Below are 23,460 nucleotides of genomic sequence, written 5' to 3'. Positions count from 1 at the left end.
TTAGCCATCTGTATATCTTTTTTGGAAAAATATCTACTCATGTCTTCTGCCCACTTCTTAACTGGGTTATTTGTTTTGAGGGTATTAAGTTTGATAAGTTTTTTTATAGATTTTTTATACTAACCTTTTATCAGATATGCCATTTGCACATATCTTCTCCCATTCTGAAGTTGCCTTTTAGTTTTGTTGATTGGTTCCTTTGCTGTGCAGAAGTTTTTATCTTGATGAAGTTCCAATAGTTCATTTTTGCTTTTGTATCCCATGCCTTTGGAGACGTGTCTACTAAGAAGTTGCTGCAGCTGATGTCAAAGAGGTTGCTACCTGTGTTCTCCTCTGCTAATTTGATGGTTTCCTGTCTCACATTTAGGTCTTTCATCCATTTTGAATTTATTTTGGGGTATAGTATTGGAAGGTGGTTCAGTCCCATTCTTCTGCATGTGGCTGTCCAATTTTCCTAACACTACGTGTTAAAGAGACTGTCTTTTTTCCATTGGATATTCTTTCTTGCTTTATTGAAGATTAGTTGACCATATAGTTGTGGGTCCATTTCTGGCTTCTCTCTTCTGTTCCTTTGATCTATGTGTCTGTTTTGGGCTGGTATCATACTGTCTTGATGACTACAGCTTTGTAATATAGCTTGAACTCCAAAATCATGATGAGTCCAGCTTTGGTTTTATTTTTTAAGATTGCTGTGGCTGTTTGGGGTCTTCCATGGCTCCATACATATTTTAGGATTGTTTTTTCTAGCTCTTTAAAAAGTGTTGATGGTATTTTGATAGGGACTGCATTGAATTTGTGATTGCTTTGGGTAGCATAGACATATTCACAATATATGTTCTTCAAGTCAATGAGCATGAAGTGTTTTTCTATTGCTTTGTTTCTTCCTCAATTTTTTTCGTAAGTGCTCCGTAGTTTTTAGAGTACAGCTCTTTTACATATTTGGTTAGGTTTATTCCTAGGTATCTTACGGGTTTTGGTGCAGTTGTAAATGGGATTAATTCCTTGATGTCTTTTTCTGCTGCTATGTTATTGGTTTATAGAAATGGAACAGATTTCTATATGTTGATTTTGTATCCTGCAACTTTACTGAATTTGTGAATGTGTTCTAGCGATTTTTTTGGTGGAGTCCTTCAAGTTTTATATATAGAGTATCATGTCGTTTGTGAATAGCGAGTTTGACTTCTTCCTTGCTGATTTGGATGCCTTGTATTTCTTTTAGTTTTCTGATTGCTATGGCTAGGATTTTTAGTACTACATTAAATAACAGTGGTGTACGGTGGACATCATGTGTTGTTCTGACCATACAGGAGAAGCTCTCCGTTTTCTCCCACTGAGGATGATACTAGCTGTGGATCTTCCACATATGATGTTGAGTTACTTTCCTCTTTCCCTACTTTGTTGATGGTTTTTATCAAGAATGGTTACTGTACTTTGTCAGATGCTTTTTCTGCATCTATTTAGAGGATCACATGGTTCCTGTCCTTTCTTTTATTAAGGTGGTATATCACACTGATTGATTCGCAGATTGAACCACCCTTGCAGCCCAGGAATAAAGCCCACTTGATTGTGGTGAATAATTATCTTAATGTACTGTTGGATTTGATTTGTTAGTATCTTGTTGAGAATTTTTGCATCCATGTTCATCAGGAATATTGGCCTGTAATTCTCCTCTGTAGTGGGGTCTTCGGTTTTGGAATCAGGGTAATGTTGGCCTCATAGAATGAGTTTGGAAGTCTTCCTTCCTTGGATTGCTGTTTAAAATAGCAGTTAGCGGGATGCCTGGGTGGCTCAGTTGGTTAAGCCGCTGCCTTCAGCTCAGGTCATGATCCTGGGGTCCTGGGATCAAGTCCTGCATCGGGCTCCTTGCTTGGCAGGGAGCCTGCTTCCTCCTCTCTCTCTCTCTGCCTGCTTGTGTGTATTCTCTCTCTCTGACAAATAAATAAAATCTTTTAAGAATTAAATAAATAAAAAATAAAATAGCAGTTAGCCATTCCAACATCTCAGAACATGAGTTTCAAAACAACTATTTGATAATGTAGTTTAATATATATTGATTTTTCTATCCTAAATTACACCATAGGAAAAAATGGAAGAATTTATATAAATATTACCTACTGAGCTTGAAGGTAGTAGAAATATAACAAAACTACAAAGTTTGATCTACTGTCATATTGTTTGTATGAGGCCACAATAAAACAACTTGGCATTTTTGGCCTTCTGACCCCATTGGGCAGTTTGGTTCACTTACCTACAGAAAATAATTCAGGAAAACAAAAACAAAAACACCTAAAAGTACTTTTTGAATATTTGTTGAGTTTGTAATCAGTTATTTAAAATGTCAATTTTTACTTTAATATTCCTCACTGGATACTTGTGGTATTCATCTTACCTAGTTTTCTTCCTCTTACAACAATCAATTATTTCATAATATAGCTAAAAATAACATAGCTGGAATCAAGAATTGCTTTCATGTCAAAATTAGTGCTTTATAGTGGGAGCCTTTTTATATTTTATTTTTGCATCTATCCATTGATTTTAAATCCTGAACTCAGTTACTTGCAAAGAGTCCTGATAAAGTCTAAGACCTTACCCATTGAATATTGAACTCCCAGTCAGATTCATATGTTTAACCCAGTGGCAAAAAGGCTACAACAGATTTTATCTTAACTGTTTTCCTAGCCTCAAAAATTATTTGAGCAAAATAGCACTTAAGGGTAGTGGTTGCTCACACATTTTACTCCACCATGGGGGAAAAAAAAAAGCAAGGGTCACACAAGTATTTCTGTGTTCCTATAGTCTGCGAAACCCTTCTCTTATAACTTCCAGCTCATCCTCTGGAATATAGGCATTACACAAATGGTTGGGTCACTTGTACTCTCTGCTACCTCTTTTCTTTGCTCAGTGGGCTTATATCCGCAAAATTATAATGCTTCCAAAAGAGGTGAATATTTTCACTTTTGAAGAAATGGATAAGAAATCTTCCATTGTTTATTTTTACAAAAAAGTAAATGGAATAATAAATAAATAAATAAATAAATAAATACCTGTCCCCCTGTGGGGGAGGGGAGTAAATAGACTAATTCAATGTTTGTGATTCTTCTTCTCTTTACTCTGAATAAGGAGCATTAGACCAAGATGATCTTAGAAAATCTTGATCGCTCTAAAAGTCAGTAACGCTATTTCCAGTAAAAACTTCCTGATCGTTGCATTTGATCCTGAAGCAGTTATAATTTTTACACATGAGATTCACCTTGAAAGGAAGCATAGACTAAAAGCTCAGTCAAGTCGCCCTTTCTGTACATTCATTCATCCTATGAATATTTGTTGACTGCCCCTTTCAGGTGTGGTGCCAGGCCCTGCTGAAGATAAAGTGATGAGCAAAACAGAGGCATTTTCTCTTCTGGTTAGGAGCTCTTCTCTGGCCAATTAAGGTTTAAACCAAAAGCATTTGCTAAAATCCTGCTAAAACGCTTTCTTTCCTTGAGAAACATGGTGCATAGAAAGTGATCAAGGATTTCGTGATCCCCAACAAAATCCCCAATAAAATCTTGGGGATTTTTTTACGGGTACGGTTCTTACTGAATACATTATGGTATCAGGGGCATTCAGTGGAGACCTGGAACTCTACTGTCCCTGGAACACGCCATGGGTATATGTAAGAATCCTTACCAAGTCCGTGTCGGGAGAAGATGACAGGGACTAACCTCGCAGGATGAAATAGCTGTTAACCAAAGAGCTGAGAAAGTGGCTCATAGGCATCTCGAACTGCCTGTTGATTGCACATCTCAAACGTAATTGATGCCTCTTTCAGCAATATTCCCCCTTCCACTTTATAAAAGGGAAATTGGGGTTTCCATTAGACTCAATGGGACTCAGATAATTGGCAAAATCAGTGACCTTCCCATCTGTTGCAAATTAATAAGAAAAGCCTAAAAACCACAGTGACCTCTCAGAGGTTTATTGCCTCACCAGAGGAAACCAATAATCCTGCCTCGGGGCACAATCAGTTGGAAAGAGGGAAATTTCTCACACAAGGAAATGTGGTCACTTGCACCTAACTGGTGAAAAGTGCACAAGGTCCCAGTTAACCTAATTTAAGTCTAAGGCTGCCTCCCTGGCTAGTTCCATCCAAGTGAGACGTCAGGTGCAGACGGATTTTTGGCAGCTTGCCAAATGTATGGCCTCAGATAATGTCTGTTTTTCTAGAATCTGCATTTATACATTTTCAGACATCTCTAACACAAATGACTACACTAAATCTAGAGTTCTGGCCACCTCCACTTCCAAAAACATCTCTGACTTTGAATAAAGCATTAAAAAGAGCCTGCCCCCATATGCCGTAAGCGGTTGAGTCATTATCTAGAAGGAAAGGAACATTCTATTTACTTTCTGATAACCATAGGGTCATTTTTTTTTTCCCCTCACACTAAGACCCCGCCCCCAAAAGAAAATCCTTAAAAACAAAAGTACAAGAGACAGAGGAGACAAAAAGAAGCACAGAGACAAGGAAAGCTAGCTTTGGTCATGAGGAATAGTCACTACAGAAAGGGCCTCATCGCAGGGGAAAATGGCTCTGATTATTTGAATGGTGTCTGGAAGGATGAAGCCGCAGGCGCTACAGCAGCAGCGGAGACAGGACGGTCCGCACTTAATTTCTGATGCCCCCATTCAACACCTGTGTGCCGGATATCATTCCAGGCACAAGGGCGCTGTGCGAAGATGAGCAGAGCTGGCTGGCCCTGCACTGGGCGCGCATACACCCAAGTTGGGAGCTCAGAAGCGTGAGTGCTGAGTGGCCGGCCACACAGTTCTTGATGGCTTTGGAATCAGAAACATTACAGCAGGTGTCAGGAACTCAGGGAATGTGGTGACTCAGTATAATCCAGGCAGGCCTCACAGGGAAAACAGACACTTAGGTTGAAAACGCATTGCATTTTCCCGGGAACGGTGTGGAGGGGTAAGGGTAGTCCAGACAGAAACAACCTCAAAGGCAAAGAGTTCTGGAAAAGCCCAGAAGGAGGACACTCCTTCCATGTGATAAAATTGGCTGGGGGGAAAGGCAGAAATGGGAGCTGAGCAATAATCAAAAATAATGCTGTAAAGACTCGAGGTAGCCAGCATATGGATTCCTCCTGTTGTGTTTAGCTACCTGTCTTTGTTGTGGAACTCTTATCTCCCTCAGAGCAGGGTCTGTACTTAGAGTTACAGTATATCCCCAGTGATATGAAAGGGTATCAAAAATAATTGTTGAATAAATGAAAGTCAATCTCAATGAGCTTCATTTGAAGACACTGGCAGGTGGGATCTCATTTCTGTGTTTCAAGGACGAACAGTCAGAAGCCCTTTAAGGTTCTGGAAGTTAAGCCCTCCATTCCCTGAGAAGCTTTCTTGTCCAGAAGACCTCCCCCGCCAACAATGGTGGGAAATCAGGGTTTTCTGGTGTTTGTTGTATTGGCTGAAAAAGCATGAAAGTTTCATTTCCATATATTAATGTAACAATGAGTGAGATGCAGTGGGAACAAACCAGGCACTCAAAGAAATTACTACAGCAGAGAAATCGTATCAGCAATTTCCCGCACAGGGGCACTTGGCAAAGCTTGCTGAAATGCCTCCTTATAAAGCTTGCTTTGTCATCTTGAGCTCTGCTCAGTCAGGAGCTGCTACGAAGTAAGGGGAAACTTAAAAGACAGGAGGTTATGTTTAAAACCAGGAAGGTTTACTTCTTTGATCTTACTTTTTAGCTGAACTGATTTGAATGCACAAATCCCATCACAATGCACTGGGTTTATTGTTTTCATAGAAAACAGAAACATCTTTACAGATCTCAGTCAGACTAGTGCAAATGGAATTTGGTGGGAGTTAGAAAGTCAATCTCTAATTGACTGACTCTTAGCAACAGTAACCATGGTTGCAGGAATTCCTCATTTTCTTAAAAGTTTAAAAAAATTAAAAAAGGAAAAAGTAAAGAAAGCAAAGGATGTAAGATTTTTGAAGAGCAAGGAAAATATGGTTGTGAGAATACTAGTACTTTTTTCTTGGGAGAATTGTGAATTCTAGGCATTGATTGTGTTCAACTCAATTTGTTCTGGTTGATGCTCCAAGAATACTGCTTAGAATAATTTCCATTATTGCTGTTGACATAAACATTCAAAAACTCAGGTGTTTTTTTTTTTTAAAAGGACAATCTGCTTGACAATTTTAGAGAAATAAGTTAGTTTTTCTAGCCTTAAATAGAAAGCAGCTGCATAGACTTACCTACCGTAGTTTAGAGAAAGGCAAGTAATACCTCTTATTAAGGAGAAAATAGAGGATAACTTCATAATTTATTTCATCTACTCTTTAAATATTTAAAAGGCAGTGAGATTAACAAAAAGGAAGCAACACAGCCAGCAATACCTTTGAGGGCACTCTTCTGAGTCTTGTAAACATAAATACAACCACGCTTTATAAACTCTGGAGTATTTAGAGTCAACAGTTCAGTGGTAGAGTGCCTTCCCTGCTAATGAATGAAGGGATACATCTTCTTCTTTTTTTTTTTTTTTAAGATTTTTTATTTATTTATTTGACAGAGAGAGATTACAAGTAGGCAGAGAGGCAGGCAGAGAGAGAGGAGGAAGCAGGCTCCCTGCTGAGCAGAGAGCCCGATGCGGGACTCGATCCCAGGACCCTGAGATCACGACCTGAGCCAAAGGCAGCGGCTTAACCCACTGAGCCACCCAGGCGCCCCAGGGATACATCTTCTTAATCAGTGTGCTGGTTAGAAAGGTAATAACACAAATCCATACTGAACCCTCCCCATGATTGTACACAACTTCCCCAGTGATCATCTAGATTTTCTCTGAACTCCTATACAACTAGTGCCAAGATTAAGATGAGATTATGGAAGGAAATTTAAATGGTGTACTTTTTACCAAAAAAAAGAAAAGAAAAAAAGAGGGAGAATAAGTTCCACATGATCACTGGTAAATGGAAGAAAGATCAAGATTGTACATAGTGAGTTTTTCTTTTGTTTGTTTGTTTTCCCCCCTAGAGTCACATGTATACCCCATGATTCTTATGTTCTTCCAAGTCCAGGTTTATGCTGTCTCTGTACTTACCCTATGTATTTTCCTTTACAACCTCAAAATCTATACTGGAAAAATACGTTTTGAATTTTGTTCTTTTAGTTAATTGTGTGGTGTTTTGGCTGATTGTTATCATAATGTAAATTCGAAGGTCAAATGTTTTAATATACTATAATGACATAATAGTATAAATATCTTGCCAGTAACACAAAGAAACTCATCTTCTTGTGTCTGCCCACCCCACCCTATCATTTTCCTTTCTTATGCATGTACATAGCATTCACCCATTTGCTCATTTATTCAGTACCTACCAATTCCCGAGCACTGTGTATAAAGTTTAATCAATTGTTGTCCATCCCTTGAAGGAATTTCAGATGTAAAGGAAAAGAGAGGAACACAAGCAAATAATGTAGCACCATGCAGACAGGTGTAATAAAGCACATTGCTGAAAGATGAGTCAGAATTCCCCAGGAAGAAACGCTGGGACCGGGCATTCAGGGCAGATGGCAGTGGGAGAGCAGAGCCCTGGGTTGGAGCCACATGTTTGGGGAAAGCAAATGCATATGTTTGGAACATTAGCTACAGGGGAAATGAAAAGATGCTCAGGGCAAATTGAAGACAGATTACAGAGGGCCCCATGGGGTCTCCTCAGTAGTTTTATATTCCTCATTAACATTTTGATGCCTTTGGGTAGTTTTAGACATGATCTGATCAATTCATATTTTAAGAACAATAATTCTTGTGACATCTTAGAGAATAGGCTGAAAGGGGGACAGATTACTGACTAGTAGTGTGCCAAGTGAGCAGTGGTTCTTAGTTTTCATTTTTCGTGTCTCATGTATACCAGTATTTCATTTCATTTATTTGAAATCTGCATAACAGATATTTATTGAAGGCTTATCAAAGGCCAGGCAGTCTCCAAGATCCCTGAAGTCCCTGCTCCATGGAGCCCCTATTTTAATGAGGGAGACACAAAATAAACAAGTAAATACATAATGCCAAATAGGGATCATGAGAGATTCTTAAAGGTGTTTATTAATACCTACTTCGCCAAGCATCACGATAGGCACTTAATTTAGAGATTCATAGTCCCTATTACTTTTGTTACTATTTTGAGAAGTTTAACTGACCTAAGGTTAAAAAAAAAGAGAGAGGGGGAAATCTCCTTTGGTGAATTTAGTGGTGTTATTAGTTATGGATAACAGTCTTTGTAGGACTAAAATATCTGCACAGTGAGCTTGCTAGGCATATACAACATGCCAGCACCAAGTAGGAGAATCTCCTTTTTTAGGAACATGCATATTATTTCTGCTTTGTTTCTTTTCATAACCTTTCATTTGCTTGTTTTTTTTTTTTCAAGTAATTTCTTAGTTAGTCGATTGAAAAAAGATAAAAAATTGACACAGAAAAGATTTTACTTGTGTATGAAGATAGGGGCTCTGCTTTGTCCTCACTCTGAATCCACTTCATAGGAACATGGTCCTGTAGCACTGAGCTGTTGGAAATAAAATAAAACAAAACAAGTGAGCTTAATGGCCAAGAAAACATTCTCCTGAAATAAAAGTAAGGAGAGTGACTCTGGGGTCTTCTGTCTTCTATATTTAATCACAATTTTATCTGTTGAGTAGAACTCATGACCAAAAAGTTACTAGCTGACGTTATTAAATAGCAAGGCGCTGCCACAATTATTATGGACAGAACATACCTTCAGTATGCCTCAAAAAAATGGTTGTGAAAGTTAAGGAAAGTAGTGAGTACAGAGTAAAGCTATAGGAAAGATGTCCTTAAACAACCTTTTAAAACTGTTCTCTAGAGTGGCATGCTCTATTTGGCTCCTGGGATTTCCGTGTGCATTAGCATATTAAAGTCTCTAAAAATTCCTATAGCAAAGCAACCTCAAACCTTATTTAACCTGGTGTTCCCTGTAAGAGTGTCTATCGAATCTCTCTCTCTCTATTTCTCTCTCTCTCTCTCTCTCTCTGCAGTCACTTCTTTGCATTTTATTTGCCTAGAAAATACGGGAAAAGAAAATGATTCCAAGAAAATAAAGGAAGTTTTGAATTAAGAAAAATGAGGGAGGAGGAAATGCTCTGATGGTAATATTTCAAATAAATATGATAAGAAAAATAAATATAAAACCAAGGGGATAGTGGTAGGAACATGTTAACAGGAGCCCCCAGAAAGTGTTTCATACAGTTCCCTACACTACAAGATTCTCCGGTTGGATAGATCTTAGAGGTCATCCATCCCATAAACAACGCCTTCACAGGGTGCTTCTGCAAGCCATGTTCAAACATAGTTGACATATAATTCAGACACCCCCTCATAATTATCTGTCCCTTGGAAACGTGTGGCAATACATGACCTTTGAAGATAACTTCTATTCCCATCACCACCAACCCCACCAGGCCCTCAAGTTTTCTTTGTAACCCATGAATAGATGTTTATCCATTGATGACCTGTCCAATTAGGGACATGAAATATTCTGAATAATAGAAAGTTAACCACTTACAGTATTCCTGTTCTCAAAAAGAACACCATAGAGTGTACTTAAAACTGTACTGTACATGGGTGAACATTTAATTGGTCATTTTGAGCTTGTCCTGTGAGTAGAATTATCTATTGGATTGAGTTGGATTTACAGTAAAGGTAGGCTTTATACCTCAACTATCATTTTAGATACACATCTGGTAAAGTACAAACTATACAAAACTAAATCCAAGCTATTTAAGTTTTCCTGCTAATTGGCTTTCTTGTGGATATATAAGGAACTTGCACACCTAAACTTGGATATGTTAAATTTTACCTGCTCGTTCTCCATCTGCGTGGCCGTGTCCCAGAATGCTGCAGAATGGGACTGGGGAAACCTTGCATATATGATGTTATTCAAATAAGCAATATGTTCAAACAGGAGATTAGTTGAAGAAAAAGAACTTTACTTCATTATGAACAAGCTGGTTTTTCTCATCAACACATTTGGCATTCATGAACTAGTATGATAAAGTCACTGTCATAAATATCTGTTATTCATTTTCTGCTTATGAAAAATGTATAAAAATTGGCCAAAATCAAACCATTTTTCTGATTGCTATGGCATAGGGAAGGCAACAGTGTATAATTAAAACATATACATATACATATACATATATATATATATATATAAATTACAGTCAGAACATCTGGGCTGGAGTCCCAGCTTTATTACTTAATGACTCTACCTATTTAATGTGTTTGTTTATGAAAAAGCAAAGGATTACCCCCTCCACCTATATCTCATTAGAATTATTTTTTATATTGCTTCTTAGAAAATATCTCTTTAGTTAAAGAAAAGCAGGGTGCTCAATGGTTCTTTCAAGCTATTATGTGCATTTCACATTCATAATTACAAATTCCATCGAACCTCTGTGCCTCTTTGCAAATATTTTCAATCACTAAATTAAAATGCTATTAAATCAGAATGGATCTTTGCTAAGAGATGGTCATCATTAGCATGATGAGAATCATATTATTCAAGCTCTGTGGATGTAGAATTCTGGAACCACCGTAATAGGCAGAGAGAGAAGGATATGCTCCTCCACTGTGCTTTTCTGTAGCCGCTGGCAGTTACCATGATGAGATGAGTCCCAAAGCAAGAAATAAATACCTGCATTTCAGCACTTAGTTTTCAGTCATTGTTTTACAACCGCATTCAAATCACCTCACTTACAGGGCCTTCCGTGTAGAGAGGTGTATACAAAGTGATCTGCCATCTTTGTTCTGAAGGGATGAAATTGAAGGTGCTTTGCGGTTGTTGTTGTTGTTGTTGTTTTTAACATTTGGAATATAGTCCAAGAAAGAGACCGGTACTAAGAATGGTTGTTCTTAAGATATATAAAGACAGTATGAAAGGGAAGATCATATGGTGGGAATAAAAAGAAGGTATTAAATAAAGATACCGATTCATTCCTATTTCCCTATATAAGAGGTTTAACCTTTCCCACCAAATTTAGATATCCAAATAAAAGCATGGTGTTTTATGCAACTTGAGTCTTTGACTGTAGACAGTGGTTAGGGACTCAGAATATGATGTATGTGTGTTGCATTATAGGCATGAAAAGCTTGGCACAGTTAGCCAACAAAAGTGTTTTGTACCCTTATTAATTTTCCTGCCACATTCTTCATTTCTTTTTTTATTTGTAGACTGTCTTAGTTTGGTTTCTGCAGAAGCAGACCTCAAGACAAAGATTTATGTGTAATCAATCAGTCAGTTTGGGAGGTAAAGAACACACTAGAAGGGCAGTGGAGAAATTCAGTCAATTAAAGGTGCATTTATCCCGAAAATTACCACATGGGTAACGGAGGCTTAATCTCATTTGAAATTAATGTAAATTACTGGAAGATTATTGTAAATGTCATTTGAAATTAGTGTAAATAGAACACACATGTCACAATCCTCTCTCTGGCAAGGGCATTGGAATATTTGTGCACCGGCTCCTGTCAATCACTGTGGGAGGAAGGCACCCCACTCCCTGGCACTTCCTACCTGGCCTCCTGCTCCTCTCCACCATGAGCAAATTGGGCTCTGGGACCAGAGCAGACCCTAAAGTCACAGAACTCCAGGTGCCAGGCATTACAGCAGCATGTGCTGAACCGGTCAGAGAAGAGCCTTAGTGGGTGGCCAGTAGTGTCTCTGACAGTCGCTGGTGGTGCAGACAAAGGACTTGATGGCTGAGAAGGCCTCTATCCCTTCTACTTCTAGTACATATACTAGTACATCTTCTACTGGAATTCAGCAGTCCCGTTGGGCACTTCCACGGAGAGATCACACCACTGTTCCGAGAGGCAGCCATCCTTTCATGGGCAATGCTTTTCTACTCCCTTTACCCTAAAAATGAGTTTGTCCTAATTAGAAAGTTTTATAATTTCTACCATCTCCAAGTGTATGTGTGTGCGGACCCTCTATCAGTTAAAACATCTGATGAGCACTGTCCTTCCATCTTCTCCCTGAATCTCTTCCCATACCAAGTAGCCTCATTCCTTTACTTCTGGGGTTCTTTATTTTCCTCTCTCTGTGAATCACACCCCCAGAAGGAAAAGTCCTGCTGTTTACTTAGGAGGCTGTAATTCAGCAGTCCATTTGCAAAAGCCCTTTGCCTTATATTTTTCTTTTGGTAAAACTGAGGTAAACAAACTCAACAAACTAAAGAAGCTAAAGCTTGAGTTTTTATCTATAATAAAATATTTTGAAGCATCCTGAAAAATCAACATTCGAGGGACATCTGGGGGTTGGGATTTCTGTAGATACAAAGGACTGGGGAGAGTGACAGAACATCTCCAGCATTTACTGGGCTTTGTGTCCGCAACACCACCAAACGCTGGCCTGCTGTGCTCCTGTCCCAGAATTCTCTGGAATGTGGTAACAGGCAGGAGAGGAATTTCCAGCTGACTTATAAATTCAAAGTAAAAGGAAAACCAAAATCATTCATATTTGGGTGTGCTGTTGCAGGCCTCTAGCTTGAGGACAGTACAATGTCATGATCATGGTTTCATAATAGTAGTTCAAGGTAATACACAGCCGCCCTCCTCTGGGAAGACCCCCAGATGCTTTATAAACCATCGGTATGTAAAGGATTCGCATAAAATTGGATTGTGGGTTAAAGGCCGAACTCTCATCATTTACAAGCCTCAAAATGATCTTAATATACTGTGTTTGTGGCATTTATATGCTAACTTCTGTATTCATCCACTCAATCAATATTTAACATCTGTTCTGTCTTTCAAATTACCTTGTTCTCCCAGCTGAATGATACCACTTCTTAAAATCCATGGCATTCCCTTTGCTTTACTCTGCATTTCAGTCAATAATGTGTGAGGCTTATCGCCTTAAGAGATTAATTAAACACTCTTAGAGCAGCAGCACCAGCTTACTTCTGTCTATAAGCCTTCAATCTGCTTACCCTAAATTTATACATAAGACACATTTATTCAACTCAGTTTATTTAAAGGTGAGGCCAAGGTGGGAAAGTCTCTTGGATTCATTCTTCCTTAATTTTAATAGAAGAGTAAAGATTTAGAAGTCACAGTCATAGAGATTAGGCTGTAATTTGTTAACAAAACAGTGCGGTGGCTGCATCTGGCATTTACCTTATTAGTGCACCGAGGCCTGATTTTAGAATTGAATCATTTGACCAACACCATAGATATTTCTAAGCAACTGTTGTTTCCTAAAAAACAAACAAGAAAAAAATAATCAAAGGAATCAATTTCTTAAACATTTTATTCTTGGAAAAATGGGCTCCTTGGAAAGTATATGATCTGTGGAACTTGCATATCCTTCCTAATCCGTTCTTTAGAACTCTGAATGGACACTTAATCATCATTCTTTGTTCATTTGCATCCTCTGGGTTTTTTTTTTAAGATGAAAAGAATAGAGATGCAGAGTCTCTACTCGAACACTTTTCTGTCTTATAAAAGGACATAATTAATTATTGCAACCAAGGCCTCAACGTAGGCATGTTTCCCCCTTAACAACTGACCCAAACCCACTTGTACATCACTGTGGTAGGGCTGCTGGGGTGGGGGGCATCCATTTCCTGGCACTTCTGACCTGGCCTCCTGCCCCTCCCCACCATGAGCGAAGTGGGCTTTGGGGACCAGAGGAGACCCTAAGGTCATGGGACTCTGGGCTGACCGTTACAGCTGCATGTGCTGAACCGATCAAAGAAAGGCCTTGGGGGCAGCCAGCCCTGTCTCTGACAGTCAGGGGTGCTGCAGACATACCCACGCTGTCAGGTATCCTTGTATCTTTCACCTCACTGTTTACTTTCCCTCTTTATAAAGAATAACATCAGAAATAGAGACACAAGGTTTTGCCTGTTTCCAAAGTCAAGTCACTCAGATTTGTTGTTTTTGAGTTTCTTGTTTGGTTGGGTTGTTTGTTTGTTTGGGGTGGGGTTGTTTTCTGTTTTGTTTTTGTTTTTACACATGAGACAGTCTGCACTTGGGTTGAGATGATGATGGCCGAGTCAAACCATACCGTGACACTGTTTCACACAACCATAAAAAAGTAAATAAATTATTTAGCTTAACCAAACAGTACTTTGGGTGCAGGACACTTTCCTATAGAGTATTGGAGTATCCACTGTATTTTTGTTAATGTTGTTCACAAGAAACTTCCATCTCGTGTTATATGCTTGGCAGAGGGCCCAAGACCTGGCCTTAACCCCTGGCCCGCCGTGGTCAGAAGCTGTGAGGGCCTCACAGCAGTTTCTGCAGCACCTTTGTTTTTCCCGAGCAAGGATCTGGCTCGGAAAAACGATGTTCTTCTCTCTGGCCTCCCCAGCCAGGTGACTAAATCGTCTGCTCACTGCTCCCCGAGGCCCCCAGTGCCCATCATGCCAGTGCACACCAAGCTCAGCAAGGCCTTTCTGCCAGGACTTTTGTCACTTTCACTTGTTTTGTAAGTCTTGAAAACTTCTTACATAAGGTTGAACTTATAGGCAGTCAAGAACGGATGGTTGTTTCCTTGTAGAGGCACCGAGGGCAGAATTTCTATTGGCCCCACATCTTTTTAACATTTACAAGAGTTAGCTCTTCACAGTGTTTTTAGAAGAAGGGAGAGGGGATGGAGTGCAGCCATGGAGAAATCACACACTGAGAGCCTTGAGAGAGAAGAGGCGGGCTGAGTGTGGGGGCTTGGGGAGAGTGAGGAGGCTGACCCCTCACACTGGAGAAGGTTGCAGTGAAAGCTCGAGAGAAAAACAATGAACTGTTGGAGGGCGGCAGTCCCTGCTGAGGTTCCATAGAGGGAGTCCTGAGTACCAGCCATCAAGTGTTCCTTAATAATTATCTTTTGCACAAGCTCCACCTCAGATTCCCAGAGAATTCCAGGGCTCTGCCCTCCTCAGCCTGGTCTAAATCAGTCAGGTTTGGGTTACCCGGTATGATGACTAGTTACACAGTTTCTTTCCTGGACTTTCTTTGCAATCCCATCTACACATGGCTTGTCCTCGTCTGTATGGTGAGACTGTCGAGGGCTGTTCAGTTTTAGATTAACTGTGGACTGGATGAATCAGGCAAGAGGAAAGCTGGAGACACGCTGTGTAAAACATTGCACATGCAAAGGAAAGCTTCCTGGAGAATAAAGAACATTTCAGGAGCCAAGAAGGACTCTGGGAGGGACTGTGCCCATATAAGCTGCCAGATTGGACAGCCTGACCCAGGGGCTAATGGTCACCCGAGAACAGGAACTTCGGGTGCAGCCAAGGCAGTAAGTTCAACCTCAGATCCGATCGAAAGCCACACTCTTGAAGGGTGTGACACTGCAGTCATGAAGGGGACTAGAAAACCACCTGCTACCTGGACGTGGAGTCAGCTGGGTGTGTTCTGCCGGGGCCGGGCTCTGTGTGGCGGGGCAGATACATCCGATGGGAAGTGGTCATCACAACCTTCTGTAGGCAGATTGTTAATTGAATTTAATTTGTACCACACTGTGAGGTGGGAATCAGTGACAGCAACATTGCAGTACCTGTTAGAGGCAAACACAGATACCTTTGAAGGGATGTTTTCAGGGATGTGGGTGGAGAATTTCCCAGAATTGAAGAAATCTTCATACTCAGGAAACACAACAAATCCCAAACAATATAAAAAATACTAAGGTAAAAATCCAAACTCCATTGTAGTGAAACCACAGAGCCATCCGGATAAGGGAAGGTCTTAGCTATGACCAGAAAGCAATGATGAGATGAGCAGACACTCATTTCACCAGGGGCCTTGTGTGCAAAGCTCTGGTTTGGAGCACATTTTGCATTTTCTGGACTTTCAAAGGGTTTTCCTTTATTTTATACACAAGTCACCTATTTACAAAGAATTATTTTTAGAGGATATTAAAATGCTGAAAACAATTTAATTTTTTTCTTTGGTGATTGAAGTATACAAAACTCATACATCATGTTGTCCCCTTTGAGGAACCAATGAAGTTACCACACTGCTCACCGGTATCTGTCATTAGATTTTCTCTCATTGAAGAAATTGTCAATTTTATAGAAAATAAGAGTTTTAACTTCTGATGCAATTTTATTTCTGTGATAGAAATTTCTGAATTTCTAATTCCTGAAACATTCCTAGAAACATTCTTAGAAAAAAATTAATGAATCGGGGCACCTGGGTGGCTCAGTGGGTTAAAGCCTCTGCCTTCAGCTCAGGTGATGATCCCAGAGTCCTGGGATCGAGCCCCACATAGGGCTCTCTGCTCAGCAGGGAGCCTGCTTCCCCCCTCTCTCTGCCTGCCTTTCTGCCTACTTGTGATCTCTGTGTGTCAAATAAATAAATAAAATCTTTTTAAAAAATTAATGAATCTAACAGAGAAAAAGTCTCTTGATGATGTTTTGTCTTTATTCTTTTGATTATAATAAAATACTGCTCTATTCATAGGCAGGTGGGAATTAACTAAGCACTCTAGTTTCAGAAGCATCTAAACACGGGTACTTTGCCTTACAGAAACCTTGCTTGCTGCTCAGGACAAAAGTCCAATCTACTCATAGAAAATCATTCTTAACAGTGGAAGACACTTAACAGTGTATCATACATTTCTATAAATTACCAACAAATTAAGGATGTCTATCTTCTTTGGACCAAAATAATTTTAAGTTTCTTACGTTAGTGTTTGTTCTTTTTTAGAATATATATATGAACTATCAGTTTGTTTCATAACCATCTTCTCCTCTTTGAGGGAATTACAGTGTAATTTTTTGAACAAGGTTTATTGATTGAAGGATCATTTATACAGCATGATTGAAATTAGAATTTTTTTTTTACTTTAATCACTTAATTTTTGGCTTAGGAATTTCTTCTAATTACAAGGAAGAGTGTAACATTTTTTTCATCATGTTTCCACATGGAATTAGGCTAAAGTAGCTAAGATTCTATTTTTTAATGTATTCTTCAGTAAAGTTAAATTGGTTTTCTCTTGTTTCCTTCCATTTTCACAGATTGTGAGCGTTGGGAAACATGTAAAAGGCTACCATTACATCATTGCAAACTTGGTAAGAGCTCTCTATTTTCTGTTATTCAGAAGAATTGCTCAAGCGTTCCAGATTATTTTAACTGTGCCTTAAAATAACATTTCAGTAAATGAATAAGTCACAGTACTTACTAAGCTTTTTATAACCCCTAGGATAATGTACGATAATTTGGTACAGTGGTCATTGTATTTCTAATGTGCAATTCAGTGTATGTTGATGCGGACTCCCCTGACATCTGCCAAAGGGACCTTTAAAGTAACTATGACACTTGCTTTACTACGATACCACCTGGCAAATTAAACAATGGTCTTTCCTCTATAAATGATAAATGTATCACTGTATGGATCAAGATTGCCAATTCTTAGGATATCACAAAGATGATGGAACTGATGACCCATGTCCTCTGATTTTAAGAAAAGCAGGATTGAAATGGCTATTAAGGAAGTCTTTTGATTGCAAGTAATCCATATTTTTAAAATTATGTCAGCTTTTCATGTATATAGGTGGTTATTAAGCAAAATACATACATTAGTATAAAATCCTGAAAGACCTAAGACAACTCCTTCTGGATTTCTTGCCAAGGCTCACCAAGTTTTTCTTGTAAACTATGCGGTGTAGAGGGCACGTGAGCTATGCAGAACACTATTCTCCTTGCTTCATTAGAAGGCCATCAGCCCCAAGGGCTTGATCTCAGATGTGGTTTATTTTAGAGAAGTTAAGAATGTTTTCTTCTCCTTTTTCTCTTTTCCTACCACATATTTCTTTGGTGAGGATCTTTTGCTTAAGACAGGAAAAGAGCCAAAAGCTGCAAAAAAGATTCAGATTTATCTATTCCCCTCCTATAGTGAGTGGGCCATCACCCTCTGAGACTGGAATTTTTAGTGGATGGATCACATTGTGGAATTGAGATACTAAAATTCAACGAAAGACTGTCAAATTCTAATAGTAAAAGATTACCATAAGTTACCATCAGTAACTTGTGCATACCTGTGTTATAATATATTGTGTTAATTATGCTTTCTCGACTTACTCATTTATCTCTAAATAACTGTGATTTCCAAAACCAGAATGAATTTTGTTTCATTGGGCCAATCAATAGCTTTTTCTTGGGAACTATTGCATAGGGTTCCCGAATAGGAAGTAAATCCATTATCAAAAGAAAGATTATGTTAATATAGTTAATGTTGAAAGACTGAATGATTTCCTCCTAAGATCAGGAGCAGACAAGGATTCCCCTCATCCTTTATGTTGAACATTGTACTGAAGCTTCTAGCAAGAAAAAGAAATAAAAGGCATTCGGATTGAAAAAAAAGTATTTTGTGAATAGACAATACTAGAAAATCTAATAAAAATAAGGAATCTAATAAATAATTTTATTCTTAAGGAATCAAATTTTAAAAATCTAACAGGAGAACTAATAAGTAGATTTAGCAGGGTTTCAGGATCTAAGGTCAGTATAAAAAACTTTTGCATTTTTGTACACTAGTAGCTGACATTCTGAGAGTGAGGTTAAGAGAAAAATTCCATTTATAACTCCCAGTTACAGTCTACAATTAATGAGAAACTGCTACTTCAGTCTGGCAGGACCATTCAGTTGGAGGAACCTAGATGGTAAGATAGGAAATCCCCGAAATTCCCTCCTCCCCCAGATACACACACAGAGTAGTCCCTCTGAGAGAAATCGAGAAAGTAGTTCAGTGACTCGTACACATCAGGCAACTAAGAAAATAAACCACGTTGAAATGGGTAGGAAAGGCTTAAACACACTCCTTCCATAAAAACTATACCCAGCACAGTGCCATACCATCAAGAGGGCATCCCCAACTCCCAGCTTCTCCATGAGCAGCAGAGGATGTGGACCATACATTCAGCACCCTATCACTCAAAAGACAGACCCCCAAAACACCTACCTCTGAAAGCCGGTTGGTTATACACCCACAAGACCCACAAGACTACAGAAACCATTCTTAATGGGCTCACATTCACTGTTAACTATCCCCACAGGCCTTGTTAGCACAGAGAGAGCAGGCAAAAATGCCCATCTCTAGTCTTTCCCTGAAAGGAAATTGACTACCTACTTTCCAGTCTGCTGTGGAGAGTCCATATGCAAAAGCCTGGCTGAGTACATTAAGAAAATGGCTGTGATTCCCCGTGGAGCGCATGGTAGCTAGTGGGCATTTCTGTCACCTTCTCCCTCTGGCTCACTCCCACTGTAAAACCAGGTCATCAGCCCCTCTCTAGAAGAAGAGTGAACACATGCCTGGTGCCCTACCCTTTACTGTTGCTGCTCAGGGTTGACTGCATCTGATTGCCAACGGAGCTTGCATTCACAAATCCCACAGGCCTGTAGCTAACAGTGAGGTGGTTCTTACCAGCAATGCGTGAGGGTGCTCACCCGGGTATCCGCCAGGGCTCCATGTGGAGGGAACTGGCAAGTCTTTCTCTGAAGCAGGTTTGACTATGTATTTCACAGACTGCTTCCTGAGAGTCAGTCTTACAGTCAGCCTGCATCTAGGTGCTGACTGTGATCCTTTGGGGACACTGTCAGGTCCCTCAACTACTAGGAACCACTAAAAAAAAAAAAAAAAAGTCTGTTTGAGTAATCACATAGATTTAAAGGACAACCAACAGTTTAGCCTGTGCTGATTTGATGAGGCTCATCTTCTATACGACACCAGTGATCAAGACTGGCAGAGCTGTCTGTATTATCTACTGTGCAGAACCCACAGAGGGAATAAGAAAAATGAAAAAAAAAAAAAAAGAGGAAATACATTACAAACAAAAGAACAAAATAAATCTCTAGAAACAAATCTTAATGAAGTGGAGATAAGTGATTTACACAATAGAGCTCAAAATAACAGTCATAAAGATGCTTGTCAAGGTCAGGAGAGCAAGGCATTATTAACAAAATAAGCATTTCAACAAAGAGGTAGGTTTTTTTTTTTTTTTCTAACAGAAATCACGGAGCTGAAGAATATAATAACTAACTACAAAATTCAGTAGAGGTGTTCAGCAGCAGACTAGAATAGGTGGAAAAAAAGATCAGCCAAATGAAGATAAGGCAGTGGAATCTATCCAATCAGAGAAGCAAAAAAGAAAAAAAAAAAAAATGAAAGGGAAGATAGCTTTAAGGACTTAGAATACACCATCATGGACCAACGGACATATTATAGGGCTCCCAAAAAGAAGAAGAGATAGACAAAGGAGCAGAAAGCTTCTTCAAAGAAATAATGGCTAAAAAGTTCCCTAATCTGGGGAAAGTCATAAAAGTCCAATTCTAGGAAGACCAAAGAATACAGATAAGCTGCATCTCAGGAGATACACACCAAGACACATTGCAGTTAAGTTATTCACAAATTAAAAGACCAGGAGAGCATCTTAAAGCAGCAAGAGGAAAATAACTTGTTATTTACAAGGGAACTAACGCAAGACCATCAGCAGAAGCTTTATAAGCAAGAGGGGAGTGGGATAATGTATTCAAAGTACTGATAGGAAAAAAAACAGCTAACCAAGAATACTCTACCTGGCAAAGTTTTCTTTGAGAACTGAAGGAGAACTAAAGAATTTTCCAGACAAGAAGAAACTAAAGAGTTGATCATGAGTGCTTTTACAAGAAGTGTTAATGTTTCAAGCTGAAATTAAAGGACATAAATTAGTAATATAAAAATAGATGAAAGTATAAAATCTACTGCTAACAGTTAAGTATATAGAAAAATTCAGAAAACTCCAATAGTGTCATAGAGGCACATAAATCACTTCTAATTCTAATATAAGGTTAAAAAACATAAATATTAGAAATAATTATAACTACAATAATTTCTTAATACATACACAATGTAAAAGATGTAAATTGTTGCCATCAAAAACAAAATGGGGAAGACATGTGTAGAATTAGGGAGCTTTTGAATGCATTCAGTTTAGTTGTTACCAACTTAAAATAGACTGTTGTGACTCTTAAGAAGTTTTATTAAAGCCTCATGATAACCACAAAGCAAAAACTTATAGAAGAAGAAAGGAATCAAAACCTACCACCTCAGAAAATCGAATCACAAAAGAAGAGAGAGAAAAAGGAGTAAAGGAACTACAAATCAGCTAAAAAACCATTCACAAAATGTCAGTAGTAAATCTCTTCCTACCAGGAGAGGAGGGGCAAGATGGTGGAGAAGTAGGAGACCCTGTTTAAACCGGTCCCCTAAAGTGAGCTAATCATCTACCAGAAGTCTCTGAACACCCATGAAATCAGCCTGAAATGGAGGATTATACACTTCTGGATCTCTACGGGGGCAGAAGACACCAGTGGAGATCTAAAGTGTACTGGGAGCAATTGGACTGATATCCAAGGATAAACAGAAGGGGGAGGGAGCCACCAGAAGCGACCCACTGCAGAGTAATACCCCCAGTACGAAAGTGCCCTGTGGTTGGGACCAGCGGTCAATTGGAGTCTGGTTAAAAGCACTAAAAAAGAGCGAAAGATCTTCGGGGACAGCTGGTGGAATCCGGTGGTCAGGGGCACAGGCCTAAGCCCACAGTCCCAGGATGGCCACTGCTGGCGACACCCCTGCCAGAGAGAGAGCGGCAGAGCAAGTGTGCGGTGCAAGTGCGCGGCTTACACCATGGCTCGACTGGGCACATTCCCGCCCCACTCATGAGGGAGTCTGGTGATGGCGCCAGCCAGCGCTCCCAAAAACTTTTGCACACTGTGTGAACAGGGTCTGACCCACTCCCTACCAGGACCTGAGAAAACTCTGCGGTCGATAGCCATCCATCTCTAGGACTGGCCGAGTAACCATCCCACCGTGGCAACCTGAGGTCTGGACCCTGGACTATACAGTCCCAGCAAAGGCAGCCAGCCACCAGAAGCGGGCTCCCTGGACCAATATCACTCACCGTTTTAGTAGCAAAGACAAGCAGGTGCAGAGACAAGCAGGCGCTTCGGGCAACCCCAGGACAGTGGCTGGGGATGTGCTCTGCCTTTGGGAGTTTGTATGGCTCAGCGGAGTTGGCAGAGGGGGAGTCTGTGTGTTCTGGACCACCCAGAGGGGAGCAGACTGAGGCTTCTCTCAGGTGGAGGTCTGGGTGCAGTTTGCTTTTCACTGAACCTCCGAAAAGCTGCAGAAAGCCCCCAAAAGGAAAAAAACCTCAAGAGAACAAAAGCCTGAAAAACCAGTTTCCAGAGCCCAGCCCCTTGATCAAGGGCAGGAGGACTCAACCCAAGCAAGACTGACCGAAAAAACGAGGCAGGCCCCTCCCCTGAAAGCCAGCCAAAAGAATGAGAGGACAACCACCACAAGGTCCCCATAAAGCTGTAAATCTCCAATATCAGGGGAAAACAATATATTAAGCTCCTGGTGTTGCCCTAAAACCTGTATATTTCATAGATACAACTTTAATTTTTAATTTGTTTTCACTATTCTTGTTCGTTTTAATTTTTTTAACCTACTTACCATTACAAATAGAGGTTTAATACAACATATTCCATAATAACCTTTTAACTTGAACTTTTTGCATACATATACCTGTGTTTTTCTTTTTCTTTTCTTTTTTTTTTTTTTTTTTTTAATATACATATAGATACAAGCTTCAAGGTAATCCTCTTCCCCTAATCAGTACTACTCCTATATATAAAACAATTTTGATCTCCCTTTATCTCTGGAAAGTTGAGTCCTTTAATGAAGATAGCAAGATACACCCAGGAAGAACTGAAATAACCTTCCTCATTCCACATGGAACCTTCCACATGGAGGATTTATAACCATCTTCCCATCTTTGTCTTCTGTCAGTGTTTCTGTATATTTGTTTTTGTTCTGGTATTATATAAATCTTATCCTTGGGGTTATTTTGACTATTTTTTTTCTTGCCATTTTATTTTTTTGTCAGTCTTTTTGTTTGTATACCTTATAAATCTTATCTTTGGGGCCTGTTCTGGCTGGCTTTTTGTTTGTTTGTTTGTTTGTTTGTTTTCCTGTTTCTCTCTCTTTTTTTTTCTTTTTTCTTTCTTTTTGGTGGTGACTTCCGATTGCTCAGAAGCATTCCAGGGTGCACCTTGAGTGGATCATGGTTGACATATTCAGCTATACATCCCCTCAACCACCTCTCATCAAAATGACTAGGAGGAGGAACACCCAACAGAGGAAAAATTCAGAGACTGTGCCCTCTCTATCAGAGCTGTTGGGTATGGACATAAACATTATGTTGTAAAGGGAATTCAGAGTAATAGTTATCTAGGCAATGGCTAGGTTGGAGAAAACTATTAGTGACAGCATGGAATCAATTAGGGCAGAAGTGAAAGCTGCCTGGGAAGAAGTTAAAAATGCTACCAATGAGATCCAATCTAATCTAAATACTCTAACAGCTAGGGTAACCAAGGCAGAATATAGAATTAGTGATCTAGATGA

At 39.5% G+C, this 23,460-nt stretch overlaps 1 protein-coding gene and 1 long non-coding RNA gene across 12 annotated transcripts in view; one reads left to right on the top strand and one right to left on the bottom strand.

Moving 5' to 3' along the window:
- GRIA4 (glutamate ionotropic receptor AMPA type subunit 4) overlaps positions 1-23,460 on the top strand; it is a 386,735-nt gene that overhangs the window by 271,552 nt on the left and 91,723 nt on the right. For all 11 annotated transcript variants that reach the window (XM_059418401.1, XM_059418430.1, XM_059418411.1 and 8 more), the window contains exon 6: positions 17,033-17,086. In XM_059418401.1, coding sequence (XP_059274384.1) covers positions 17,033-17,086 — 54 coding nt within the window. The remainder of the gene's footprint in view (positions 1-17,032; positions 17,087-23,460) is intronic.
- Positions 6,232-22,310, bottom strand: LOC132028934 (uncharacterized). The gene is made up of 5 exons (XR_009407593.1): positions 21,953-22,310; positions 19,438-19,635; positions 13,188-15,570; positions 8,483-8,559; positions 6,232-8,016 (listed from the first exon to the last, which is right to left on the bottom strand). It is a non-coding gene; the product is annotated as an uncharacterized LOC132028934 (long non-coding RNA).

This window comes from Mustela nigripes, chromosome 1 (genome assembly GCF_022355385.1).
Source record: "Mustela nigripes isolate SB6536 chromosome 1, MUSNIG.SB6536, whole genome shotgun sequence".
In the NCBI taxonomy this organism is placed as follows: Eukaryota; Metazoa; Chordata; class Mammalia; order Carnivora; family Mustelidae; genus Mustela; species Mustela nigripes.
Note: the sequence above shows the minus strand (reverse complement) of the source record. Positions and strands in the feature narration are given on the sequence as shown.